This window comes from Dendrobates tinctorius, unplaced genomic scaffold (genome assembly GCF_039654945.1).
Source record: "Dendrobates tinctorius isolate UK_male_01 unplaced genomic scaffold, ASM3965494v1 ptg000165l, whole genome shotgun sequence".
In the NCBI taxonomy this organism is placed as follows: domain Eukaryota; kingdom Metazoa; phylum Chordata; class Amphibia; order Anura; family Dendrobatidae; genus Dendrobates; species Dendrobates tinctorius.
The window spans coordinates 14,216,112-14,239,092 of NW_027361832.1; the positions used below are offsets into that span (position 1 = coordinate 14,216,112).

Consider the following 22,981-nt stretch of genomic DNA (forward strand, 5'->3'; position numbering starts at 1 on the left):
TTGCTAAACTTCAGCATCCACAGGTCCTGTGTATGTCCTTTCCGGCTGTACCTTACCCCGGGCCCCCCTCCAGTGCAGGTGAGTCCCTGCTCAGCGGAGGCTGCACGCCGGCGCTGACAGAATCCTGACGGTACAATGCGCATGTGTGTAGATTACAGAAAACATAACAAAATTACTCACAAAGATGCATACCCTTTACCGCGCATAGAGGAGTCTCTAGCAGCATTAAAATCCGCTAGATACTTCTCCACTTTGGACTTAACCAGTGGGCACTGGCAGGTTCCTGTTGCTGAGGCAGACAAAGAAAACACTGCATTCACTACTCCGATGGGGCTATGTGAATTTAATTACATGCCATTCAGATTGAGCAGTGCTCCTGGAACCTTTCAGAGAATTATGGAATATTGCCTTGGCCATATGAACTTTGAGACTGCGCTATTGTACTTGAATGATGTAATTGTATATTCCAGGACCTATGAGGAACATCTGCAACACCTGGCAGAGGTCTTGGAGGCGTTGTCCAACTTCGGCTTAAAGGTAAAACCATCTAAATGTTATCTCCTAAAGCCCAAAGTGCAGTGTTTAGGCCATGTCGTGAGTTCAGAAGGAGTAGCACTCAACCCAGACAAAGTGACTGTCATCAGAGACTGGCAAGTACCCACCAACATCCAAGAGGTCAGACAATTCCTAGGCCTAGTGGGGTACTACAGACGCTTTATCAAAGAGTTTACTAAATTGGCAGCCCCTCTTCAAGATCTCCTAGTTGGCCAATCCAAAAAGGCCAGAGGCAAGAGTCCCCTGATTGAGTGGAATGCTAGGTTGGATGAGTCATTCAACAGCCTTAAGCAAGCACTTACTGGAGAAGAGATCTTAGCATATCCAGACTATGATCAGCCGTTTATCCTACACACCGATGCCAGCAATGTTGGCTTAGGAGCAGTCCTATCTCAAGTGCAGCAAGGTAAGGAGAAAGTCATTGCTTATGCCAGTCGGAAGCTTCATCCTACTGAGAGGAACCCTACAAACTATAGCTCCTTCAAGCTAGAATTATTGGCTATCGTCTGGGCAGTGACCGAGAGGTTCAAACACTATTTGGCCTCATTCAAATTTACCATCTACATGGACAACAATCCGTTAACCCATCTGGAGACTGCCAGGCTTGGCGCCTTGGAACAAAGATGGATGGCTCGGTTGTCCAATTATGAGTTTGTCATTAAATACCGAGCTGGCACTAAAAACGCCAATGCCAATGCTTTGTCCCATATGCTAAATGCTCCTGTTCCAGCAGAGGATCTGGAAGAAATAGAGATGCCAGCATTCCATCGCTACGGTGTCTCCCAAGACTCTAACCACGTGACAGGGAGAAGTGTTGCCATTCACAAAGTTTCCCTTAATCCACTACCTCACGATTGTTGGGCAGAGATGCAGAGCAGTGACCCGGCTATATGTATGGTCAAAGAGCTCCTTGGAGAAGCAGATTCATCTCCAGCTCCTGATGCGCCTGCAGATATCCAACAGTTGTGGAAAGAGAGAAAGAAGCTGTTCCTTTATGAAGGCAAGTTGATCAGAAGAGCTATTAACCCCCGTAGGCATGAACTGGTATGGCAGATCGTGGTCCCTAAAAAGGATGTGCCCATGGTTTTGGAAGCTTACCACAATCAAGCGGGACACTTTGGTTGGAAAAAGCTGGAAGTAGTCATCCGCGACCGATTCTTCTGGATAGGTATGAGACGGTCTATTGAACAGTGGTGTAGGGAGTGTGTCCCATGTAATCTCAGAAGAAAGAATTCTGCCAATCAAAGGGCCCCTTTGAAGCCCATCATCACTAAACAACCTTTGGAACTGGTGGCCTTAGACCACATGCAACTAACCCCAAGCCAATCAGGGTATACCTATGCCTTAACAATAGTGGATCACTATTCCCGTTTCCTAGTGGTCGCTCCGGTGAAAGACCAAACCGCAAGAACAGCTGCAAAGGCATTCCAGGAATATTTCTGCAGACGCCTTGGCTACCCAGATTAATTGCTGACAGACAGAGGTCCAGCCTTCGAAGCAGAGGTCTTCCAAGAATTTTGCTCACTCTATGGATGTAAAAAGATCAGAACTACACCATACCATCCACAAGGCAATGGTCTTTGTGAAAAACTAACTCATCTGGTGATCAGTTTATTGCAGATCCTACCAATGGAACCAATGGCCTGAGAAATTGCCTGATTTGATTGAAATGTTCAACCATATCCCAACCAGTGCAGCAGGATATGCCCCAGCATACTTGATGCGTGCACGTCCAAGTAAACTCCCCATCGACCTGGAAATGGGAGTCCTAACTTCTGAAACTATATCCAGCCAATTGGACACTGATTGGAATACAGAAAGACAACTGCAGTATCAGAAAGTGTAGAGGAAAGTCTTGCTCAAGCTAGGCAAAAACAGGAAAGGAACTTTAATAGACATGCTGTTGCAACTCCCCTACCAACAGGTGAACAAGTGCTGAAGAAAAAGAGAACCCACAAGTTAGATGACCAATGGGAGGCTCAGCCTTACACTATTCAACCATCTAGCTTTGACAACAGCAAAGTGTGCACTATCTCCAAAGATGGTGGAAAAACGTGTACCACAGTATTCAGAGACAATCTGAAAGTATGTCCAGCACGATTGCGTGAAAGAGTTGAGACTAAGGAAGACTCACAGCAAAAAGAAAAGACTGATACCAAGATTCGCACTGTTCTAGGTGAATTCCCTAGTTCTTGGCTACAAGTTAACAATGCAGTGGTAGTTCCAGTGATAGTGTTCCCACAAAGGTCTTTACCAGAGACACCAAATTGTTCTGGAAGCGATGAATCGCTAATGCCAACAACTAACACTGTGCATGAGGAAGAATCAGAAAACTTGCCCACAGTCAGCAGTGAACCTGTTGTACCCATGGTAGGTTCAAAGATTCATAGGAAGCTGCCTAGTATTCCTATCGTGCACAGATCACAGCGTAGCACACAGGGCCAAACCCCTTCTTGCTATAGAAATAATTTATAGAAATGATTTGTAAGATATTCTAAGATTAATAATTTAGTTTTGAGTTGTACTAACATTGAACTTTGCTTTAGATAACGTAATTGAAAATGTTAAATTGTGCCCACATGGACTAATGTGAGATTTCACTAGTTAGTATGCCTTTTTTCTACTACAAGAACTCTTGTAAAGACTCTTAAACTCAAGAAGAAACTGTTCATCGTGCCTTGGCAGGAAGCCATCTAAAACAGCCAGTGCAGTGAATTTCCTATTATGGTCTGTGTGCCCTGCAGCTGCACTCAGTGAAGATCCAAACAATCAGAAATGTTTTTGGGCTGTAATCCATGACTCAACTCAATTACTGGGACTGTTTACTTATACTCAAGTTAACTGTTATGTCATTTGTTATATGCTTATGTTTCAAACCGTATATGATGAGCTCCACATAATGCTATAGTATATGTTGGTCCCAATGGATGAAGCTCCACTGTCTTATGGGCCCAAATAATGCTCCATATATAATGGGCCCCATTTCTACTGCTCTAGTGTATAATGGGCCCTGTAAATGCTGCTCCAGTGTCTGATGTCCACCTTTGGAATGCTCCAGTGTATGGTGGGCCCCATATATCATTCACCAGAGTATAGTGCTCCCCAAAAATTGCTGTCCCAACATTGAAAACAATTACATAAGTCTCCTTGCTAGGGAATCCCAGCACTACTCTGAACTCCTTGTCGTCCCCATCTTCCATCTCACTGCACTTGGCTGTTTAGGCCCTCCCACCGGCAAAGACACTTTTGCGTACTATGCGGTGCCCTGTGCCAGTGCCATCACCCATGAGTATGCCCCCCCCACCTGCTCAAGGAACCTGCACTTTCATCTGCACCTTCCTCTTTGTCACCGTGTAAGGTGGTATAGTATGTGGGAAGGGGAACCTGATTTTCCTCTGGGTCAGATTCTGGCAGTGTAGATTGCGAGGGGAATGTAGTGGTCTGGGTCAATGTACCAGCAGCATCATCCAGCAGTGGCTGGGCCTCAGTGCACTTGTGGCGTCCCCAAGAGTACAGTCGCCACTGTGGCATTACCTTCCTCCTAGGGAGTGTGTTGTCAAGCTTGGGAGCAACGAAGGATCTCTCTAGCAGTGAATCCAACACACAACACATTTCCCTCTCCAGGCTAGCAGGGAGACCTCTGAACCTGACTACTGAGGAGCTGCTCTCTGTGGTCGGGAGGAGGTAAGTTAGGGCACTCTGTGCAGGGAAGGGGAAGTGTGTGGACGTGAGAAGGGGAGCTGGAGGATGAGCAGAGTTAAGGCTCACTCCTAGCTGGAGCGCATGGTCCCGATTCCGGTCTCAGAGTTTGTAGGGACACTGACTTTCCTGCAGCAGAAACCGGGGGAAGTAGCAGCTATAAATGCTGTGTACCCAACTAAGGCTCGGAGGCCCCAGCATCGACGTGTGGGAGCCAGAAGGAAAAGGCTACAGCTGTCTGCCATACAAGTAAAGTCTGAGGAACATCTGTTAGACAGGAGGCGCTTCAGTGAACCACGGTCCTGTGAGTGCTTCCCCCACAAGCGCTTGAAAGGAGACGTTCAGGAAGGTACATGTTGGCGGAGTGTTGGAAGGGAGCTTTCCATTTTGGTCCCGGAGGTTGGCTGAGGTCCTGACCCGGAGGACACAGCACGGAGGCAGGCATCTGTGTAACCTGCAGACTGTGAGTAAAGCTTTGGAACTGCACGCTCTGGTGTCCTACAGTTATTCCAGCACCGCTACATCTGGGTACCAGCACCTACACCGCCTGTGCCTTTCCCCCATCACTACATCTACACTTCCCTGGGACTCCAGCTCCACCTGTGGGGAGCTTCACCATCTTTGCTGCACAACACCATCAGTCCCAGAGGATCTGCATGCAGCGTCGGCCTAACATCTATGTTGCCGAACACCACAGGTGGCGTCAAACTATCTATATAAACTCTTTACCATTATACCACGCCATTTACATGGGCACCCAGGGCCACCATCCGGGTCAGCGCTGCTGTGACACATCCCACTGACACCGGCCCGGTACCGAGTACCCATATGCCAACTGCTGATCGGGCAGCGTTATTCCCACGAACCTCCAAACAGCGTCCATGAAGGCAAAGTTTTTGGTTTCCGGGGGCAGTATGATTGCAAAGCTGAACCTTAAAGGAATGTCCAAAAGGGCACCACCAGGAGTGGAGCCTGTGGCTTAATTGGACTCCACCCGGGAAACCACAACCATGCCACCTAAAGAAAAGATGCACACTTTGAAAGCTTTGTCGATTCTGTGTGTGGTGTGGTATGTGTGTTTGTAGTTGTGCTAGCGATTTCTCAGCTTTATTCCGTTAACAACCGAGACTCCGGCATGCCCCCGCAGTACGCGTCAAGCTTACTAGAGGGATAAGCGAGGCTCTGGCACGTGAGATCGAGCAATAACAGGTCTAGCATTCCCGTACATGTCCAGGGCTGCATGCACACTACACTGAAAGGACCAGCTTTTGTCGCTTACAGGTGCAGATAACCTGCTGAACTCCGTTAGTGATGGGGATCTGTGATTCAGATTATTCCCCGCGAACGAACGATGATTTCCCAGTAAGTTCAGGTCAACCGCAATTCCGGAGTTAGGCCTAACCGTCATTCCTGAAAAAATTACGTGTCCAAATCACAGGTGCTGTAGCTTGCTTAACAGCTCGGCAGCCGTTCTCAGGCCCAGTATGGATTCAACAACATTGCAGAAAGTTGATAAAGGGTACAGTTTCACCGGATAAAACGTATATATGTAGCCTAGTTTACACATTAAAAATATATGTCTATAGATCAGGAGGCAGACTCAGATGTTCTCAGGCCCTGTATGGAATTGACCAGATTGTACAAAGTTGAGAAAGGGTACTTTATCACTGGATAGCAGGTATATATAGCATAGTTTAAACATGTAAAATCTCCGTGTTCTCAGTATGGATTACACAGCAATCTAAAAAGTGGAAAAAAGGAAATGCATTTGAGGCGTACACAACTATATACTTTTGGTGTTATTTTTAAATCTTCATATATATTTCTGTCTCAGTAATACAGTCCAGCCTCTCCGCAATAGGAAATGAGATGCATACAATTACTGACATAAAGGCTAGTGATTGCAGAAATCTAGGAATTACTATTCACGGGAAAAACTTCCATCACAATTCTCATAGGCGATGCTGACCCTCAATTAATTTGTGTGTTGAGACAGTGAAAACATTTTTTTGTGAATAAAGTCTTGCTGTATCGCACTTCCGTTGATTCCATCACTGTTACTCATCTCAATCAAATTTTTATCACAGGGAGCGATGTAAACATGGTGCTCACTGGCTATCATGATCTGTCACGTAACTTTGGAGTGCAAAAGACAGAAGCCACAGGCCATAGGCGATTCTATTTGATTGGCATGAGAGGGCACATTTTAAAATGTGCGCCGGAATGTCACACGTTTGTGAGTAGGAAAACTGTGAAAGCTGATGATAAACCACCACTGCATGTCATTGTGAGTCAACGTCCATAAGAAATGGAAGCCATTGATCATCTGGAGCTAGAGCCCGGCCAGCAGGACAGGGCATAGCTACATCTTAACCATCATCTTTCAGTTCAATCAATTTGTAGTGGCACTCCCAGTGAAGGATTTGACAGCCCAGACTACACAGCGGAGGAGCAGGGAGAGGTAAACATTGCAAATGCTGGGGCCCTGCCCAAGCAAGGGGGGCACACTCGTGGGTGTCGGTACTGGCACTGGGCCCCTCATAGTACGGCGGTGTGTCTGACGGCGGGTGTGCACCACCACCGTCAGAGACACTTGATTGCACTATGAGGGACCCAGTGCCCGTGCCCAAGAGTCGGCCTACCCACCTGTCCAGGGCAACGGCACTCGCATGGTTTCGTGCGCTAGGTGGTGACCCCGGCCATGGGGGGGCAGCCCAGTTAGGGAGGTTTACAAAGTGGCATATGTTGATGTGGGACATTCAGCTGCTGCAAAAGGCGAAATAGGTCAAGTTCGCGGAATAGGAGGAGGACCAAAGCAAGCCATTTTTCTGGCAACCTATGTGTCATCAAGGGAAGGTGGGACAAAATCCTTGGAAACCCATGCATGGTTCATTTTAATGAAGGTTAGATCATCCACATTTTGGGTTGACAGACGGGTCCTTTTTCTGTCAGGATTGATCCAGCTGCACTGAAGACTCTCCGATAGCACACTTGCAGCTGGGCAAGCGAGCTCCTGTAAGGCATATTGTGCCAATTCAGGCCAGGTGTCCAGTTTAGCGGCCCAATAGTCAAAGGGGATTGACCTCTGCGGGAGAACATCGATATGGGAGGAAAAGTAGTTTGTAACCATAGTTGACAACTGCTGTCTCTTGTCACTTTCCATCGATGCAGTATTACCAGTTGTGTGAGCGGTACTTGAAAAATCAGTCCACAACATTGTCATGAAACCCCTGTCTCCAACGCCACTTCTGCTGTGTGCACCATGAACACCTCTGCCAAGCTGCACCCGGCCCGTACGGCTCGTGTGAGAACCATCACCGCTGCTGTGTGCTGGGAATACCTCAACCAACCGGTTTACCAGAGTTGCTTGTTTATTAGCCAATATTAGGTCAAGGTTCTTGTGTGGCATGATGTTTTGTAATTTGCCTTTATAGCATGGATCCAGGATGCTGGCCAACCAGTAGTCGACATCGAGTGCTGGTTGGAGGAGCACTTTCTGGCAAATCCACATCCCTCCAGTCACGCACAAACCCTGTACCAGACCTTGCCACGCCAACATTTTCACTTGCCCCACGAGATGCATCCTCCTCCCCTAAGTAATCATCCCCATCATCATCATCCTCCTCCTCTTCTTCCTCCACCTCGTCCAGGAGAGGTTCTTGAGCAGGCAATGGCTGAATGTCATCAAGGATTCCCTCCTCCTCTTCCTCCTCGTCAACATTGGCTGCAGACGCCTGCTCCTTAAGGTGCGTCAAAGTTTGCATGAGCAGACGCATAAGTGGGATGCTCATGCTTAGGATGGCATTGTCTGCGCTTACCAGCCGTGTGCATTCCTCAAAACACTGAAGGACTTTACAGAGGTCTTTCAGCTTCGACCACTGCACACCTGTCAACTCCATGTCTGCTCTCAAAGTGCCTGGCCGTGTATCCTCCCACAAATGCATTATGGCCTGCCTCTGTTCGCACAGCCACTCAAACATGTGCAGGTTGGAGTTCCACCTTGTTGCAATGTCGATAATGAGGCGGTGGTTGGGAAGGTGGAGCAATCGCTGCAGCTTCTGCATACAAATGGAGTGTACAGGCGACCGGCGGATGTGCGCGCACAGTCTTCGCACCTTCTGGAGCAGGGCTGTTAATTCCGGATAATTGTTGAGGAAGCACTGCACCACCAGGTTCAAGGTGTGAGCCAAGCAAGGTATGTGGCTGAGTTTTGAAAGGGCTATGGCTGCCACAAAATTACGGACGTTATCACTAACTACCTTGCCTGCCTCAAGATGTATACTGCCCAGCCATGACTCAGTTTGTCGCTGAAAGTACTCGGCCAGCACCTCCGCGGTGTGTCTGTCGCCCAAATACATCATCTGCAACACAGCCTGCTGACGCTTTCCACTAGCTGCTCGATAGGGGGACACCTCATGTGCAACAGTGGCAGCTGCAGATGGAGTGCTCGTACGACTGCGCTCTGTGGACGAGCTTTCGCTTCTGGAGGAGGAGGGTCGAACGCCTACATCCAACTGTTTCTTATACCGTGGGCTAGGCAGCACTGTCCCACCACCGCTGTCCCCTGTGGACCCTGCATACACCACATTAACCCAGTGCGCAGTGATGGACACACGTAACGGCCCTGGCCATGCCGACTGGACCATGCATCTGTTGTGAGGTGCACCTTTCCACTCACTGACTGCTTGAGTGCATGGACAATGCGGTCTTTCACATGATGGTGGAGAGCTGGGATGGCTTTGCGAGAGAAGTGGCGACTGGGTAAGTCATAGCGTGGTACTGCATAGGCCATGAGTTCGCGGAAAGCTGCGCTTTCCACCAACCGATAGGGCATCATCTCTAACGAGATTAGTTTGGCAATGTGGGCGCTCAAACCCAGTGTACGCGGATGAGAGACAGTACTTTTTTGACCTACTCATAGTCTCTGGGAGGGTGAGCTGGACTTGAGAGCTGCATATGGTGGAACTAGCAGTGGAGAGAGCGGACTGAGAGAGGGTTGATGATGGTGATGGAGTTGGTGTTCTTTCTGATGGCCTAGATTCAGTCTTTCGTTGATATAAGAGTGGGATTCCCTGACTGCTTTGGCCTTGCAACGACACCTCAACATTTGCTGCTGTGCTAACCGGTGGGCTTACAGTGGGGGAAACAATGTAGCGTTGCTGACTACCTTCTTTGTGATCAGTTGCACATGTGGTACTTGAGGTTTGGTGTTGTGTCCACGCTTGCAAGTGCATGCTGGTTAAATGTCTAAGCATGCAACTGGTATTCAAATTTTTCAGATTTTTCCCTTGGCTAAAGGTCTTTGCGCACTTCTTACAGATAACCTTGGCCTGATCATGAGGATTTTGTTCAAAAAAGTGCCACACTGCACTCTTCCTACTTTGGAAGACATTTTGCAGCCTAGCACGCTGTGCTATTTTGACCGTCTGGACAAGCTGTCCAGCAACTCTTTTGATTTTTGGAACCTGTCTTTGGAGTGCTCCGGGCCTGCCAGATAACAGCTGTTGCGATGTCGATGTCTGCTGTGGATGCTCCTCCTCCTCATCTGAGCTATTGGAAGCAGCACCCTCTTCCCCCAATGGATGCCAATCTGGGTCAACAACTGGGTCATCCATCACCTCCTCTTCAATGTCATGTGCACCTTCCTCTGTGTCACCGTGTATGGTGGTATAGTATGCGGGAAGGGGCACCTGAGTCTCATCAGGATCAGAATCTGGCTCATTACACTGCGAGGACAATGTAGTGCTCTGAGTGAATGTACCAGCAGAATCATCTATCAGTGGCTGTGCATCAGTGCACTCCATGTCAGATTCATCTTGGCCTGGGTAATTCACCATTTCACTTGATAACCCAGGCATGGTATGTGAAAACCATGGAGTAATCAGTTGTATGGCCTGCGTCATCCTTCAATCTTGGTTGGGGTGAAGGACACAAGGAAAGGTGTGGTTCATGAACATGAGCCTCCAATGATGACTCAGTGCTTTTATTTTTTACAACTTCAGAAGAGGAGGCGATAGAGCTGGAGGATGAGTCAGCAATGTAAGCCAAAACTTTTTCCTGAAGCTCTGGCTTTAAAAGCGGTTTGCCAAGTCCTAGAAAACTAAGCCTTCGAGGCCTTGTGTAGCCAGACGATGACGCAGGCTCAACACCTCCTGCATTCGGTCCTATTTTGCTTTTGCCACTACCATCAGATCCACCACCAACACCATCATTACCAGCTGGCAACCCCCGCCCAATTCCACGGCCTCTTCCACCAGCCTTCCTCATTTTTGGTGAAAATGTACAAAAAATCCCACAAACTATATAGTAATGTAAAACAAGGTACAAGGTGTTTATAGGACAGGGCAGATGTAGAATTTCTGAACACACTTGTGGACACTGTTGGATTGTGTGAGGCCCAGTGAATATCACACCGGTATGTCACAGGCTCAATGTCGCAGGTGTGAAAAATGTCACTATAGGACAGGGGAGATGTAGAATTTCTGAACACACTTGTGGACACTGTTGGATTGTGTGAGGCCCAGTGAATCTCACACCTTTATGTCACAGGCGCAATGTTGCAGGTGTGAAAAATGTCACTATAGGACAGGGGAGATGTAGAATTTCTGCACAAAAGGAAATTTTCTGCTCACCCCTCTTCACTCCTTATCACACCTCCGACGCACGGAAACACCCTGACCCGGGTGTATATTGCATGCACAACATAGAAAAAGATTTTCCAGCGTCTCCAGGAGATAAAATAACAATTGCTTTATTGAAAATATAAAATCTTCTTACCATCAAGTAAAAACAACATAAAGAGGCATATGGAGGGGAGCACTTTCCTATGCGTTTCACCCTGAAAGGGCGTAATCATGGAATGCGTAAAGAAGGTCTCCAAACAGATATTTAAGTGCAAAACATGTCAAGGAAACAGGTGATTCAATTAGGTGAAAAACACACCCATTACATTTAACATAGACAAAACCAAATTTGAAAAAAGTGTACAATGCATGGAAACCAACACATACGAAGGGTATAATAATAAACAGATCAAGGAAAAAAAAAAAAAAAAAATATTTTATAAAGAAATTTTTCTTACTTGATATATCACATATAAAGCAGTTAAAAAACCATATAGGTATTTAAAGGAAGCCATAATGTACTCTGATAGCGTTATAACAAGGATCTTATAATTTGCGGACAATTTGTACGTAGCATGTTATCAAATGGTGGGAATTGATTGCATTACAACAAACGGAAAGAAAGAGAAAAATACTGCAACAGAAAAAAACAAAACACCATTGTTTCATTCATTTACAATTTTCTTTCAAAGATATATATGTACAAATATATACCCTGTGTTAAGTACCCCTCGTATATCCAACTGTGAAAATGTCTAAGTTATTTACTGGAGAGGAAAAAAAAAAAAAAAAGAAAAAGACCACACATTTGAATGACATGAACAAGAGAAAGAGATACCTAAGAATACTGCATGATTAGATCTCTCCTCTTGTTCATACCATGCGGTATTCTAGTGCCCAATTTATAAATCCAGAAAGACTCTCGATTGAGAATCTTTCTACGATGGTCCCCTCCCCTGACTGGTTTGTAGACCTTTTCAATGCCAGTGAATGTGAGAGAATCGAGGCACCTATTATGAATAGTAATAAAGTGCCTCGAGACTGCAGAAACATTCACTGCAGAAGGATTTAAAGTATCAGACATGTGTCTGCGTATTCGCTGTTTGAGAGGACAAGTTGTACAACCTACATATTGAATTGAACAAGAAGTACATTCAATGAGATATACAACATTAGGGGTATTACAATTAATGAAATCCCTGATGTTGTAAGTCAAACCAGTGTACATGGAGGTAAATGATTTGCATCTCTTGGCATGTTTGCACGATATGCAAAAATTGTGCCCACAGCCAAAAAAGCCAGTGCATGATAACCAATTTTTGGAATTGCTCTTTTTATTATTACTGACTACTAGACTAGGTGACAAGATGTGGGCTAAACTGGGCGCTTTTTTCGCCACAAAATTGATTTTATTTTTTTCTAGAATATGACTAAGTTGATTGTCCTGTAATAAAATAGGTAAATGTTTTTGTATTATTTTCACAATATCCTGAAATTGCGGAGAAAAATTGGTAGAAAAAGTTAATTGGTGATTAATATTATGTTTATTTTTGTGATGATTTAGAAAAAGGTCCGATCTGTCAATTTGGTTCACTATTTTTTGAGCTCTATTCAAACACCAGTTGGGATATCCCCTGTGTTTTAATCTAGCAACAGCTTTGCTAGTTTCATGTTGGAGAAGATCAGACCTGGAGCAATTACGCTTTAGTCTGATTAATTCTCCAATGGGGATGTTTTTCACCGTATGGGGAGGGTGACATGAGCTAGCTAGTAAAATGGAATTAGAGTCAGTTTCTTTATGATAGGGAAGAATATCAATCTTATTGCGGTCGCCAATCAAAGTCACATCTAAATAGTTGGTAGTAGACGGATGGACTTGAAAAGTAAAATTGAGGTTGAAGGAATTTTGATTGAGATGATTTATGAAGGAATGTGCTATAGCAACATCTCCTTCCCAAATGAATAATAAATCGTCGATATAACGTGTATAAAAGATTATATGCTCTGAAAAACTATTATTATCATCAAAAATGTAAAGTTCTTCAAAAATGGCGACCACAATGTTAGCAAGGGAGGGGGAAAATTTACCTCCCATGCTAACGCCACACTTCTGAAGAAAAAATTCCCCATCAAAAGAAAAATAATTATGTGTCAACAAAAAATTAATAGCTGTAATAATGAAGTTTTGAGTCTGTAAGGGATAAGAACTATGCCTTCTGAGAAACACCTGGAGACAATCAATGGCTACATAATGTGGTATAGACGAATATAGACTGACAATATCACAGGTCAGCCACATATAATCATCATGCCAAGAAATGGGATTTAAGTTGTTTATTAAAGATTTGGTGTCTCTCAGAAAGCCTGGCACATCCCTGACTAAAGGTTGCAAAAAATGATCTATCCAAGCACCCAGCTTTTCTCCAAGGGAACCAATGCCTGATATAATAGGCCTAAAGGGTGGTGGAAAAATACCCTTGTGAAGTTTAGGGAGGGCATGATAAATGGGGATAATAGGAAAATCCACTTTTAAATAATCGTATATTTTTTGAGAAAAAATGCCCCCCTCCAAACCATCTTGAAGTAATTTATCGATTTTACTCTTGTAAAAATTATTAGGGTCTCCCTGGAGATGTAGGTAGGTGTTATTATCAGATAGAATAGCATGATTCATTTTAAAATAAAGTGAAGAGTCCAGAACCACGACCCCTCCCCCCTTGTCTGCTTCCCTGATAATTAACCCTGTGTTGGATTGCAGATCTTGTAGTGCCAGAATTTCTTGAGGATTAAGATTGTTTTTATCAATACTTGTAATTCTGTCTAAATCAACAAGATCTGCCTCCACCTTTTCCTGAAAAATATCTAGGATAGATGGCCTAGATTGAACAGGGTAAAAAAAGGGGTTAGAAGTTACAAAACTATCAGGAGAGGAGTCGTAAGTTCTACATTCTGACTCCAATTGTCGCAAATCAGAAAGTTTTTTCAATTCATGAAACATTGGTATTATGTTAGAATCATGTTCAGCAGAATTTGGAAATGAAGACATGTTTTCCTGTAAATCATTATCATTATAAAAATGACATTTTAACGTTAGGTTTCTAGCTAGTTTGTTCACATCCAATAAAGTCCTGAAAACATTGAATTTATTTGTAGGGCAAAAACTCAATCCCTTAGACAAAACAGATAAATGATGCTGGGAGAGGATCTGGGCAGACAAGTTCCAAACCGGACAGGTTAATGTCTCCGTTTCCTGCGATCCGGATACCTTGTGTTTCCGATGTTTCCTGCCTCCTCTCCTGATGCGTTTTTTGAAGCAGCATTTTTTCGCTTGTATTTTTTATTGATAGGAGCAGAAGGATTAATTTCATCAATTGAGGAATCTGAAGAATTTTCTATTGAATAACTGGTGGTAGCTGAAGAGATGCTAGTATCGCCAAAGCTGACATGGCGTTTGGAATTTTTTTGGAAAAATTTTTTATTATCTTGTTTTCTCAAGATGGAATTTTGGTGAGATGAATTTCTCCAAGTATAAACTTTTTTTGTTTGATAATCATTAATGCCTCTGTCTAATTTGCGTTTTTTTCGTTCCGCAATTTTATCATCTAAGGTGGTAAGATGTTTATCCAAATTTTCTTTTAACTTAGTTAATTCAGGAAAGTCCTTAAATTTATCCAAAGCAGTCTCTGTTGTAATAATGCTGTTTTTGCAAATCTCCAGCTCTTGTTCCTCATATTTTACAATAAGCTCCATAAGCTGCAGTGAACATTTGGAAAGAATGGTGTTCCAGTCATTCAAAAAAGTCTCAGGAAAAGAGGAAAAGGTAGGAGATTTAATGATCCTTAATCCACGAGGTATCATATTTCTGTTGATGTAAGAGCGCAATGAAGTAGAATCCCACCAAAGTCTGGCTTCTTTAGATTTATTTTTTTCCAATGATCTGTGTAACAGCAGGAGCTCCTCATTATCCTTGGCGACAGCCTCAATCGTGGTAACATCACCATGAATGTTGAAGATGGAGTTGAACTTAGTTCTCCTGTGCAGAGGTGGATCCATGTGGAGTGGAAGTAACGTGGGTTATAATCGCCACAAAATTGGAAAGTCCAAATTGTAGAGGGAGCACGAAAAAGGTCAAAATGAAATGCACAAAAGGAAATTTTCTGCTCACCCCTCTTCACTCCTAATCACACCTCCGACGCACGGAAACACCCTGACCCGGGTGTATAGTGCATGCACAACATAGAAAAAGATTTTCCAGCGTCTCCAGGAGATAAAATAACAATTGCTTTATTGAAAATATAAAATCTTCTTACCATCAAGTAAAAACAACATAAAGAGGCATATGGAGGGGAGCACTTTCCTATGCGTTTCACCCTGAAAGGGCTTAATCATGGAATGCGTAAAGAAGGTCTCCAAACAGATATTTAAGTGCAAAACATGTCAAGGAAACAGGTGATTCAATTAGGTGAAAAACACACCCATTACATTTAACATAGACAAAACCAAATTTGAAAAAAGTGTACAATGCATGGAAACCAACACATACGAAGGGTATAATAATAAACAGATCAAGGGAAAAAAAAAAAAAATATTTTATAAAGAAATTTTTCTTACTTGATATATCACATATAAAGCAGTTAAAAAACCATACAGGTATTTAAAGGAAGCCATAATGTACTCTGATAGCGTTATAACAAGGATCTTATAATTTGCGGACAATTTGTACGTAGCATGTTATCAAATGGTGGGAATTGATTGCATTACAACAAACGGAAAGAAAGAGAAAAATACTGCAGCAAAAAAAAAAAAAACACCATTGTTTCATTCATTTACAATTTTTCCTCTCCAGTAAATAACTTAGACATTTTCACAGTTGGATATACGAGGGGTACTTAACACAGGGTATATATTTGTACATATATATCTTTGAAAGAAAATTGTAAATGAATGAAACAATGGTGCTTTTTTTTTTTTTTCACGCTCAGTACCTCACCAGGACAAAAAAAAAAATTTGGATTGCTTTTTAAAAAGCAGTTTGCAGAGCAGTGGGAAAACAGCAATGCAGCTATCAGGAAGCCTTATAAGGCAGCCTAACAACCAACACAGCTGATCCAGCAAAATATAGCCTCCACTTGCACTGCACACACAGTGACTGGTGTGTTGTACAGGCAAAATCGCTAGCAACAGAAGCAGTTTTTGGTGTCTTCATCCCTGCCTAACACTCTCCCTACAAAATCATCAGCAGCAGCAGCTCTCCCTATTCTGAGATCAGCATGAGTAACATGGCGATCGGCGTGCACGCCCTTTTATACCCCCTGTGACGCCCCCCAAAGCAAGCCAATCACTTGCATGCCCTTCTCAAAGATGGTGGTGACCCCTGCCTATGTCATCACGTTGCCCACAGTGTCCGTGGATCCTGATTGGCTGAAAAAGGGCGGAAAACAAACTTTTGAAACGCGACTTTGGCGCTAAAGTCGCCGAGCTCGTGGCCGACCTCACCCTAGGGTCGGGTTTCGTTTCAAGAAACCCGACTTTACCAAAAGTCGGTGACTTTTGAAATTTTTCGACCCGTTTCACTCAACTCTACCGGCTATACTACAGTCGAACACTCCAACTGGCGTCACGAATCACTACATAAACTTTATCCCCATTCAACTCTACCCTTTTTACATGACCGCCTGAGGCCACAGGCTGGGTCACTGCCACTGTGACATTTCCCATTGAAGTCAACGGGCCCGGTACCGAGTATCCCACGGCCTCTGGGGCGCGTCACATACAGAGTAGAATTTCAATATTTGCAGATGACACTAAACTCTGCAGGGTAATCAATACAGAGGAGGACAATTTTATATTACAGGAGAATTTATGTAAACTAGAAGCTTGGCCTGATAATTGGCAAATGAGCTTTAATGGGGATAAATGTAAGGTCATGCACTTGGGTGGAACAAACAAGATGTATAATTATGTGCTTAATTGTAAAACACTGGGCAAAACTGTCACTGAAAAAGACCTCGGTGCATGGGTGGACGACAAACTCACATTTAGTGGCCAGTGTCAGGCAGCTGCTGCAAAGGCAAATAAAATAATGGGATGTATTAAAAGAGGCATAGATGCTCATGAGGAGAACATAATTTTACCTCTATATAAGTCACTAGTGCGACCACACTTAGAATACTGTGTACAGTTCTGGTCTCCGGTGTATAAGAAAGACATAGCTGAACTGGAGAGGGTGCAGAGAAGAGCGACCAAGGTTATTAGGGAACTGGGGGTCTGCAATACCAAGACAGGTTATTACACTTGGGGTTATTTAGTTTGGAGAATCGAAGGCTTAGGGGTGATCTTATTACAATGTATAAATATATGCGGGGACAGTACAAAGACCTTTCTAATGATCTCTTTACACAAAGACCTGTGACGGAGACAAGGGGGCATCCTCTACGTCTGGAGGAAAGAAGGTTTAAGCATACTCACAGACGTGGATTCTTTACTGTAAGAGCAGTGAGACTATGGAACTCTCTGCCATATGATGTCGCAATGAGTGATTCCCTACTAAAATTTAAGAAGGGAATGGATGCCTTTCTTGAAAAGTATAATGGTACAGGGTATATATAATAGATTCCTTGATAGGGCGTTGATCCAGGGAACTAGTCTGATTGCCGTATGTGGAGTCGGGAAGGAATTTTTTTTCCCCAATGTGGAGCTTAGTGTTTGCCGCATGGGATTTTTTGGCCTTCCTATGGATCAACATGTTAGGCTTTGGGTTGAACTAGATGGATTTAAAGTCTCCGTTCAACCTTAAATACTATGTTACTATGTTAATGATTATGGTGATCCTAATTGACTTAAAATAGGAAAGGTTTATTCTGATTTCATGTCAGATATTGAGAAAAACATGCAGATGTGTCTTTTTATGTAGTATATGTAAACTTCTTGTTTCAACTGTATAATGCGGTCGTCTGCCCGAGCTCTTAGATGCTGACATATTACAGCTGATGCTCTTTCCTAGTGACAAAAAAGAAAATGTACTTTTAGATAAATTTTGCTGAAATGTAAAAAAAAAACAAAAAACTTTTTTTATAATGGTAAAACTTGCTGTTGATTGTTGAAAATGTCACATTTAGAAGCTTTTAACGATTGACGCCGAGCACTCTGCTGGGAAAACATATATTGAATTACTTACCGATTTTGTGCTTCCCTCTAAGATTTCTTCTTCCAGGGGTTCCAGTTTTAGATCCTTAATTAAACAGCAAAATACAGAAACCGTTTCAGAAAAGCACAGGTAACAGAACATGAATAGGTATACAATGGTCGGGAGGTGACCACGTATCAAATGAGGACAAGATAAAAATGGTGCAGGTACTCTCTGTAACCAAGCAGATTCCAGTTCTTATTTGTTAATGGTTCTTTGAAAAATAAAAACAGGAATTTAATTGGTAGCTATAGGTAAGATCTCTACTCATCTCTGCACTAGTGTTGATAAATCACAATTACAGTATATATGGTTTCTTATGAAATTCACTTAAATTTGTGCACGTATCTGTTATAGGTGAACTCCATTACAAGCAAAAGAGAGAATGATGACTAAAGTGAGTGATTACACGCATATGAATCACATAACTATTGATTGATGTCCCTGAGGACAGGGTTTGGGGTGACATATTCTACACTCAGGTGTCCTTTAAAGATGGCCTTTCAGAAGGTCAAAAGTGGCCAGTTTTAGTTTTATTTTATGCCTGCTTCTCCCTGGAGTATTACAATTTATGTTATTCCGCTTGTTTTTTTTTTTGTAAGTCCGTCATACGGTTCCAGAGATAAGTGTACTTGGCTCACAGGATTCTGTGGGTGCATGGCTCACAGGATTCTCTGGGGGCATGGCTCACAGGATTCTCTGGGGGCATGGCTCACAGGATTCTCTGGGGGCATGGCTCACAGGATTCTCTGGGGCATGGCTCACAGGATTTTATGGGGTGTGGCTCACAGGATTCTCTGGAGGTGTGGCTCACAGGATTCTATGGGGGCATGACTTACAGGATTCTCTCGGGGGCATGGCTCACAGGATTCTCTTGGGGGCGTGGCTCACAGGATTCTCTGGGGGTCATGTCTCACAGGATTCTATGGGGGCATGGTTCACAGGATTCTCTGAGGGGCATGGCTCACAGGATTCTCTGGGGGGCGTGGCTCACAGGATTCTCTGAGGGGCATGGCTCACAGGATTCTCTGGGGGGCATGGCTCACAGGATTCTCTGGGGGGCATGGCTCACAGGATTTTATGGGGCGTGGCTCACAGGATTCTCTGGGGGGCATGGCTCACAGGATTCTCTGGGGGCATGGCTCACAGGATTCTCTGGGGGCATGGCTCACAGGATTCTCTGGGGGGCATGGCTCACAGGATTTTATGGGGCGTGGCTCACAGGATTCTCTGGGGGGCATGGCTCACAGGATTCTATGGGGTGTGGCTCACAGGATTCTCTGGAGGTGTGGCTCACAGGATTCTATGGGGGTGTGACTCACAGGATTCTCTGGGGGCGTGGCTCACAGGATTCTATGGGAGTGTGGCTCATAGGATTATCTGGAAGCATGGCTCACAGGATTCTATGGGGTGTGGCTCGCAGGATTCTATGGGGGCGTGGCTCACAGGATTCTATGGGGTGCATCGCTCACAGGATTCTCTGAGGGGCATGGCTCACAGGATTCTATGGGGGCATGGCTCACAGGATTCTATGGGGGCATGGCTCACATGATTCTCTGGGGGCGTGGCTCACAGGATTATCTGGGAGCGTGGCTCACAGGATTCTATGGGGGCGTGGCTCACAGGATTCTATGGGGGCATGGCTCACAGGATTCTCTGGGGGGCATGGCTCACAGGATTCTCTGGGGGCATGTGTTTAGGTTACTTTGCACTGTATTATTACACTGTGAGCCACGGACCCTTAGGAAAAAACATAAAAATAAGGACAAAATAAAACCGTATAGCAGATTAAATATTAAAAAATAAACAATACTAAGGGGTGCAGTGGGAATAAAATAAGAGCTAAAGCTGGATACTTTTGTCCTAGTGATGGTACCATATAGGTCCCTAAGAGCATTGCCATTCTAGGGGCCTGAGTATTCAAGTGGAGAAGAGATTATTAGGGTAGTTTTTAAAGGGGTTGTCCACTAATAGAACAAACACTTCTTAATCTGAATGTTTCCTCCTTTTAAAATAACAACACTTATACTCACTTCCGGTGCCGGTGCCATTTCACCAGTGTCATCACTACCTCTTTCAGTGATTGTGTAACATTGTGAATTCACGCAAACCCTGCAGTCAGTCAGCAGCCGCGTCACTCTCCCCGCCTTCAGACAAACTGCTTACATCCAGAGGAAGTGACCTCTGCTGCTCTCTCTTCCGGTGAAGCGGCTGCTGATTGGTCTCAGGGTTTGTGTGACGTCACAATGTTACACAATCATTGAGAGAGCCAGTGCTGAAACCGGTGAAATGGCGCTGGCACTGGAGGTGAGTATATGTGTTGCTATTTTAAAAGGAGGAAACATACGGATTGAGAAGGGGTTGTCCAAGTAGTTGACAAACCCTTTATCCTTTGATGGGTGGTGGCAACCCCAAAGCTTCTGACCACTCCATAAATGTTTATTCACACACGACAGAGGCAGACTTGTTGCAGAAATGTTTGTTCCATTTATCCATATGGAGTTCACAGATTTCTGCGAGCTGAATTCAGAGGAACAGAACAGTGACAAAAATTGTTATACCAAATTTGCTGCATGTGAATTGACCTCTGGATTTAGAAGATATAAAGAAGCACTGGAATATTAATAATCTCATAAATGCAAAAGTGCAAAAGAAAAATCATAACTATTACCCTCTTTAGTGTCATATTAGTTTTTCTATGTATTTGCAATACATAGACACAATGCAGGTGTCTCAGACGTCAAGGTTAGATTTCAGAAAGGCAGATTTTAAGGGATTCAGAAAGATAATTGGAGGGATCCAATGGCTGGATATCCTTAAAGACAAAAATGTCCAGGAAGGATGGGAAATCTTGAAAAATGAAATTCTCAAAGCACAGTTGTTAACAATTCCGAAAAGAGGGAAGAATAGGAAGCATTTAAGGAAACCAGGATGGGTGAACACAGAACTTAAGCACATGCTAAAAAGGAAGAAAAAAATGTTTATAAAATGGAAAGAGGGAGGCATATCTAAAGAAGAATATAATGCTGTCTGCAGAACCTGCAGGGCACAAATCAGATTATCTAAAGCTGAAAATGAATTGAGGCTTGCAAGAGATGTCAAAAGCAATAATAAAGGATTTTGGGGATATGTCAAAAGTAAAAGAAAAGTCAAAGATGCTATAGGATTTTTACAGGATGAAAATGATGAAATGGTAAGACAGGATGTTGAGAAGGCTGAACTTTTAAATTCCTATTTTGCATCTGTTTTCTCTCAGAAAGGAAATGTAACACCAACTGTTATTCACTGTCCTATTAAGGGAATAGAAGAATCCAGGATATCTATAAACAGAAAGATAGTGAGGAAACACTTAGCTAACCTAAATGAATTCAAGTCTCCAGGTCCAGATGAATTACACCCCAGAGTACTGAAGGAGATAGCAGAAGAAATTTTTGAACCCCTCTCCATAATCTTTGAAAATTCTTGGAGAACAGGAGAAGTGCCAGAAGACTGGAGAAGAGCAAATGTTGTTCCTATCTTCAAAAAGGGGAAGAAGGTGGACCCAGGCAACTATAGGCCAGTGAGTCTGACTTCTATACCAGGAAAGATCTTTGAACAAATTATTAAACAACATGTATGTCAATACCTGGATAAGAATGAAGTGATCAAACAGAGTCAGCATGGGTTTGTAACTAATAAGTCATGTCAGACTAACTTAATTTCCTTCTATGACGGTATCACTGATTGGGTGGATCAAGGAAATGCTGTAGATATAGTATATCTTGACTTCAGCAAAGCATTTGACAAAGTCTCTCATACAATCCTTATTGAAAAAATGACTAAGTATGGAATGGACAAGGCAACTGTTAGGTGGATTCATAACTGGCTTAGTGATCGGACCCAAAGAGTGGTCGTAAATGGCTGCACATCCAGTTGGAAGAATGTCTCAAGTGGGGTACCACAGGGCTCTGTCCTGGGCCCTGTATTGTTCAACATCTTTATCAACGATTTAGATGAAGGAATTGAGGGTAAACTGATTAAATTTGCTGATGACACAAAGCTAGGAGGGATAGCTAATACTAGAGAAGAGAGAGAGAGGATTCAAAAAGATTTAAATAAACTGGAGAAGTGGGCAGCAACTAACAGAATGGTTTTTAACAGGGAGAAATGCAAAGTACTACATCTGGGCAATAAAAATGAAAAAAGCATATATAGAATGGGAGGAATAGGGCTAAGTGACAGCACATGTGAAAAAGACTTGGGTATACTAATAGATCACAGACTGAATATGAGTCAACAGTGTGATGCAGCAGCAAAAAAGGCAAATGCAATTCTAGGATGTATTAACAGAAGCATACAGTCTAGATCACGTGAAGTCATTATTTCCCTCTACTCCTCTTTGGTCAGACCTCATCTGGAATATTGTGTCCAGTTTTGGGCACCACATTTTAAAAAAGACATCAACAAACTGGAGCAAGTTCAGAAAAGAGCGACCAGAATGGTGACCGGTCTGCAAACCCTGTCTTATGAGGAAAGGTTGCAGGATTTGGGAATGTTTAGTTTGCAAAAGAGAAGACTGAGAGGAGACTTAATAGCTGTCTACAAATATCTAAAGGACTGTCACATTGTAGAAGGATCAACTTTATTCTCATTTGCACAAGGAAAGACTAGAAGCAATGGGATGAAACTGAATGGGAGGAGACACAGATTAGATATTAGAAAAAACTTTTTGACAGTTAGAGTGATCAATGAGTGGAACAGGCTGCCACGAGAAGTGGTGAGTTCTCCTTCAATGGAAGCCTTCAAACAGAGGCTGGACAGACATCTGACTGGGATGATTTAGCGAATCCTGCTTTGAGCAGGGGGTTGGACCAGATGGCCCAGGAGGTCCCTTCCAACTCTACGATTCTATGATTCTATGATTCTATATCAGATCTGT

General features: G+C 43.6%; 1 protein-coding gene across 1 annotated transcript in view; it reads right to left on the reverse strand.

Annotated features, from left to right (window-relative positions):
• NECAB1 (N-terminal EF-hand calcium binding protein 1) overlaps positions 1-22,981 on the reverse strand; it is a 299,035-nt gene that overhangs the window by 40,772 nt on the left and 235,282 nt on the right. The window contains exon 9 of the mRNA XM_073550518.1: positions 18,055-18,108. Coding sequence (XP_073406619.1) covers positions 18,055-18,108 — 54 coding nt within the window. The remainder of the gene's footprint in view (positions 1-18,054; positions 18,109-22,981) is intronic.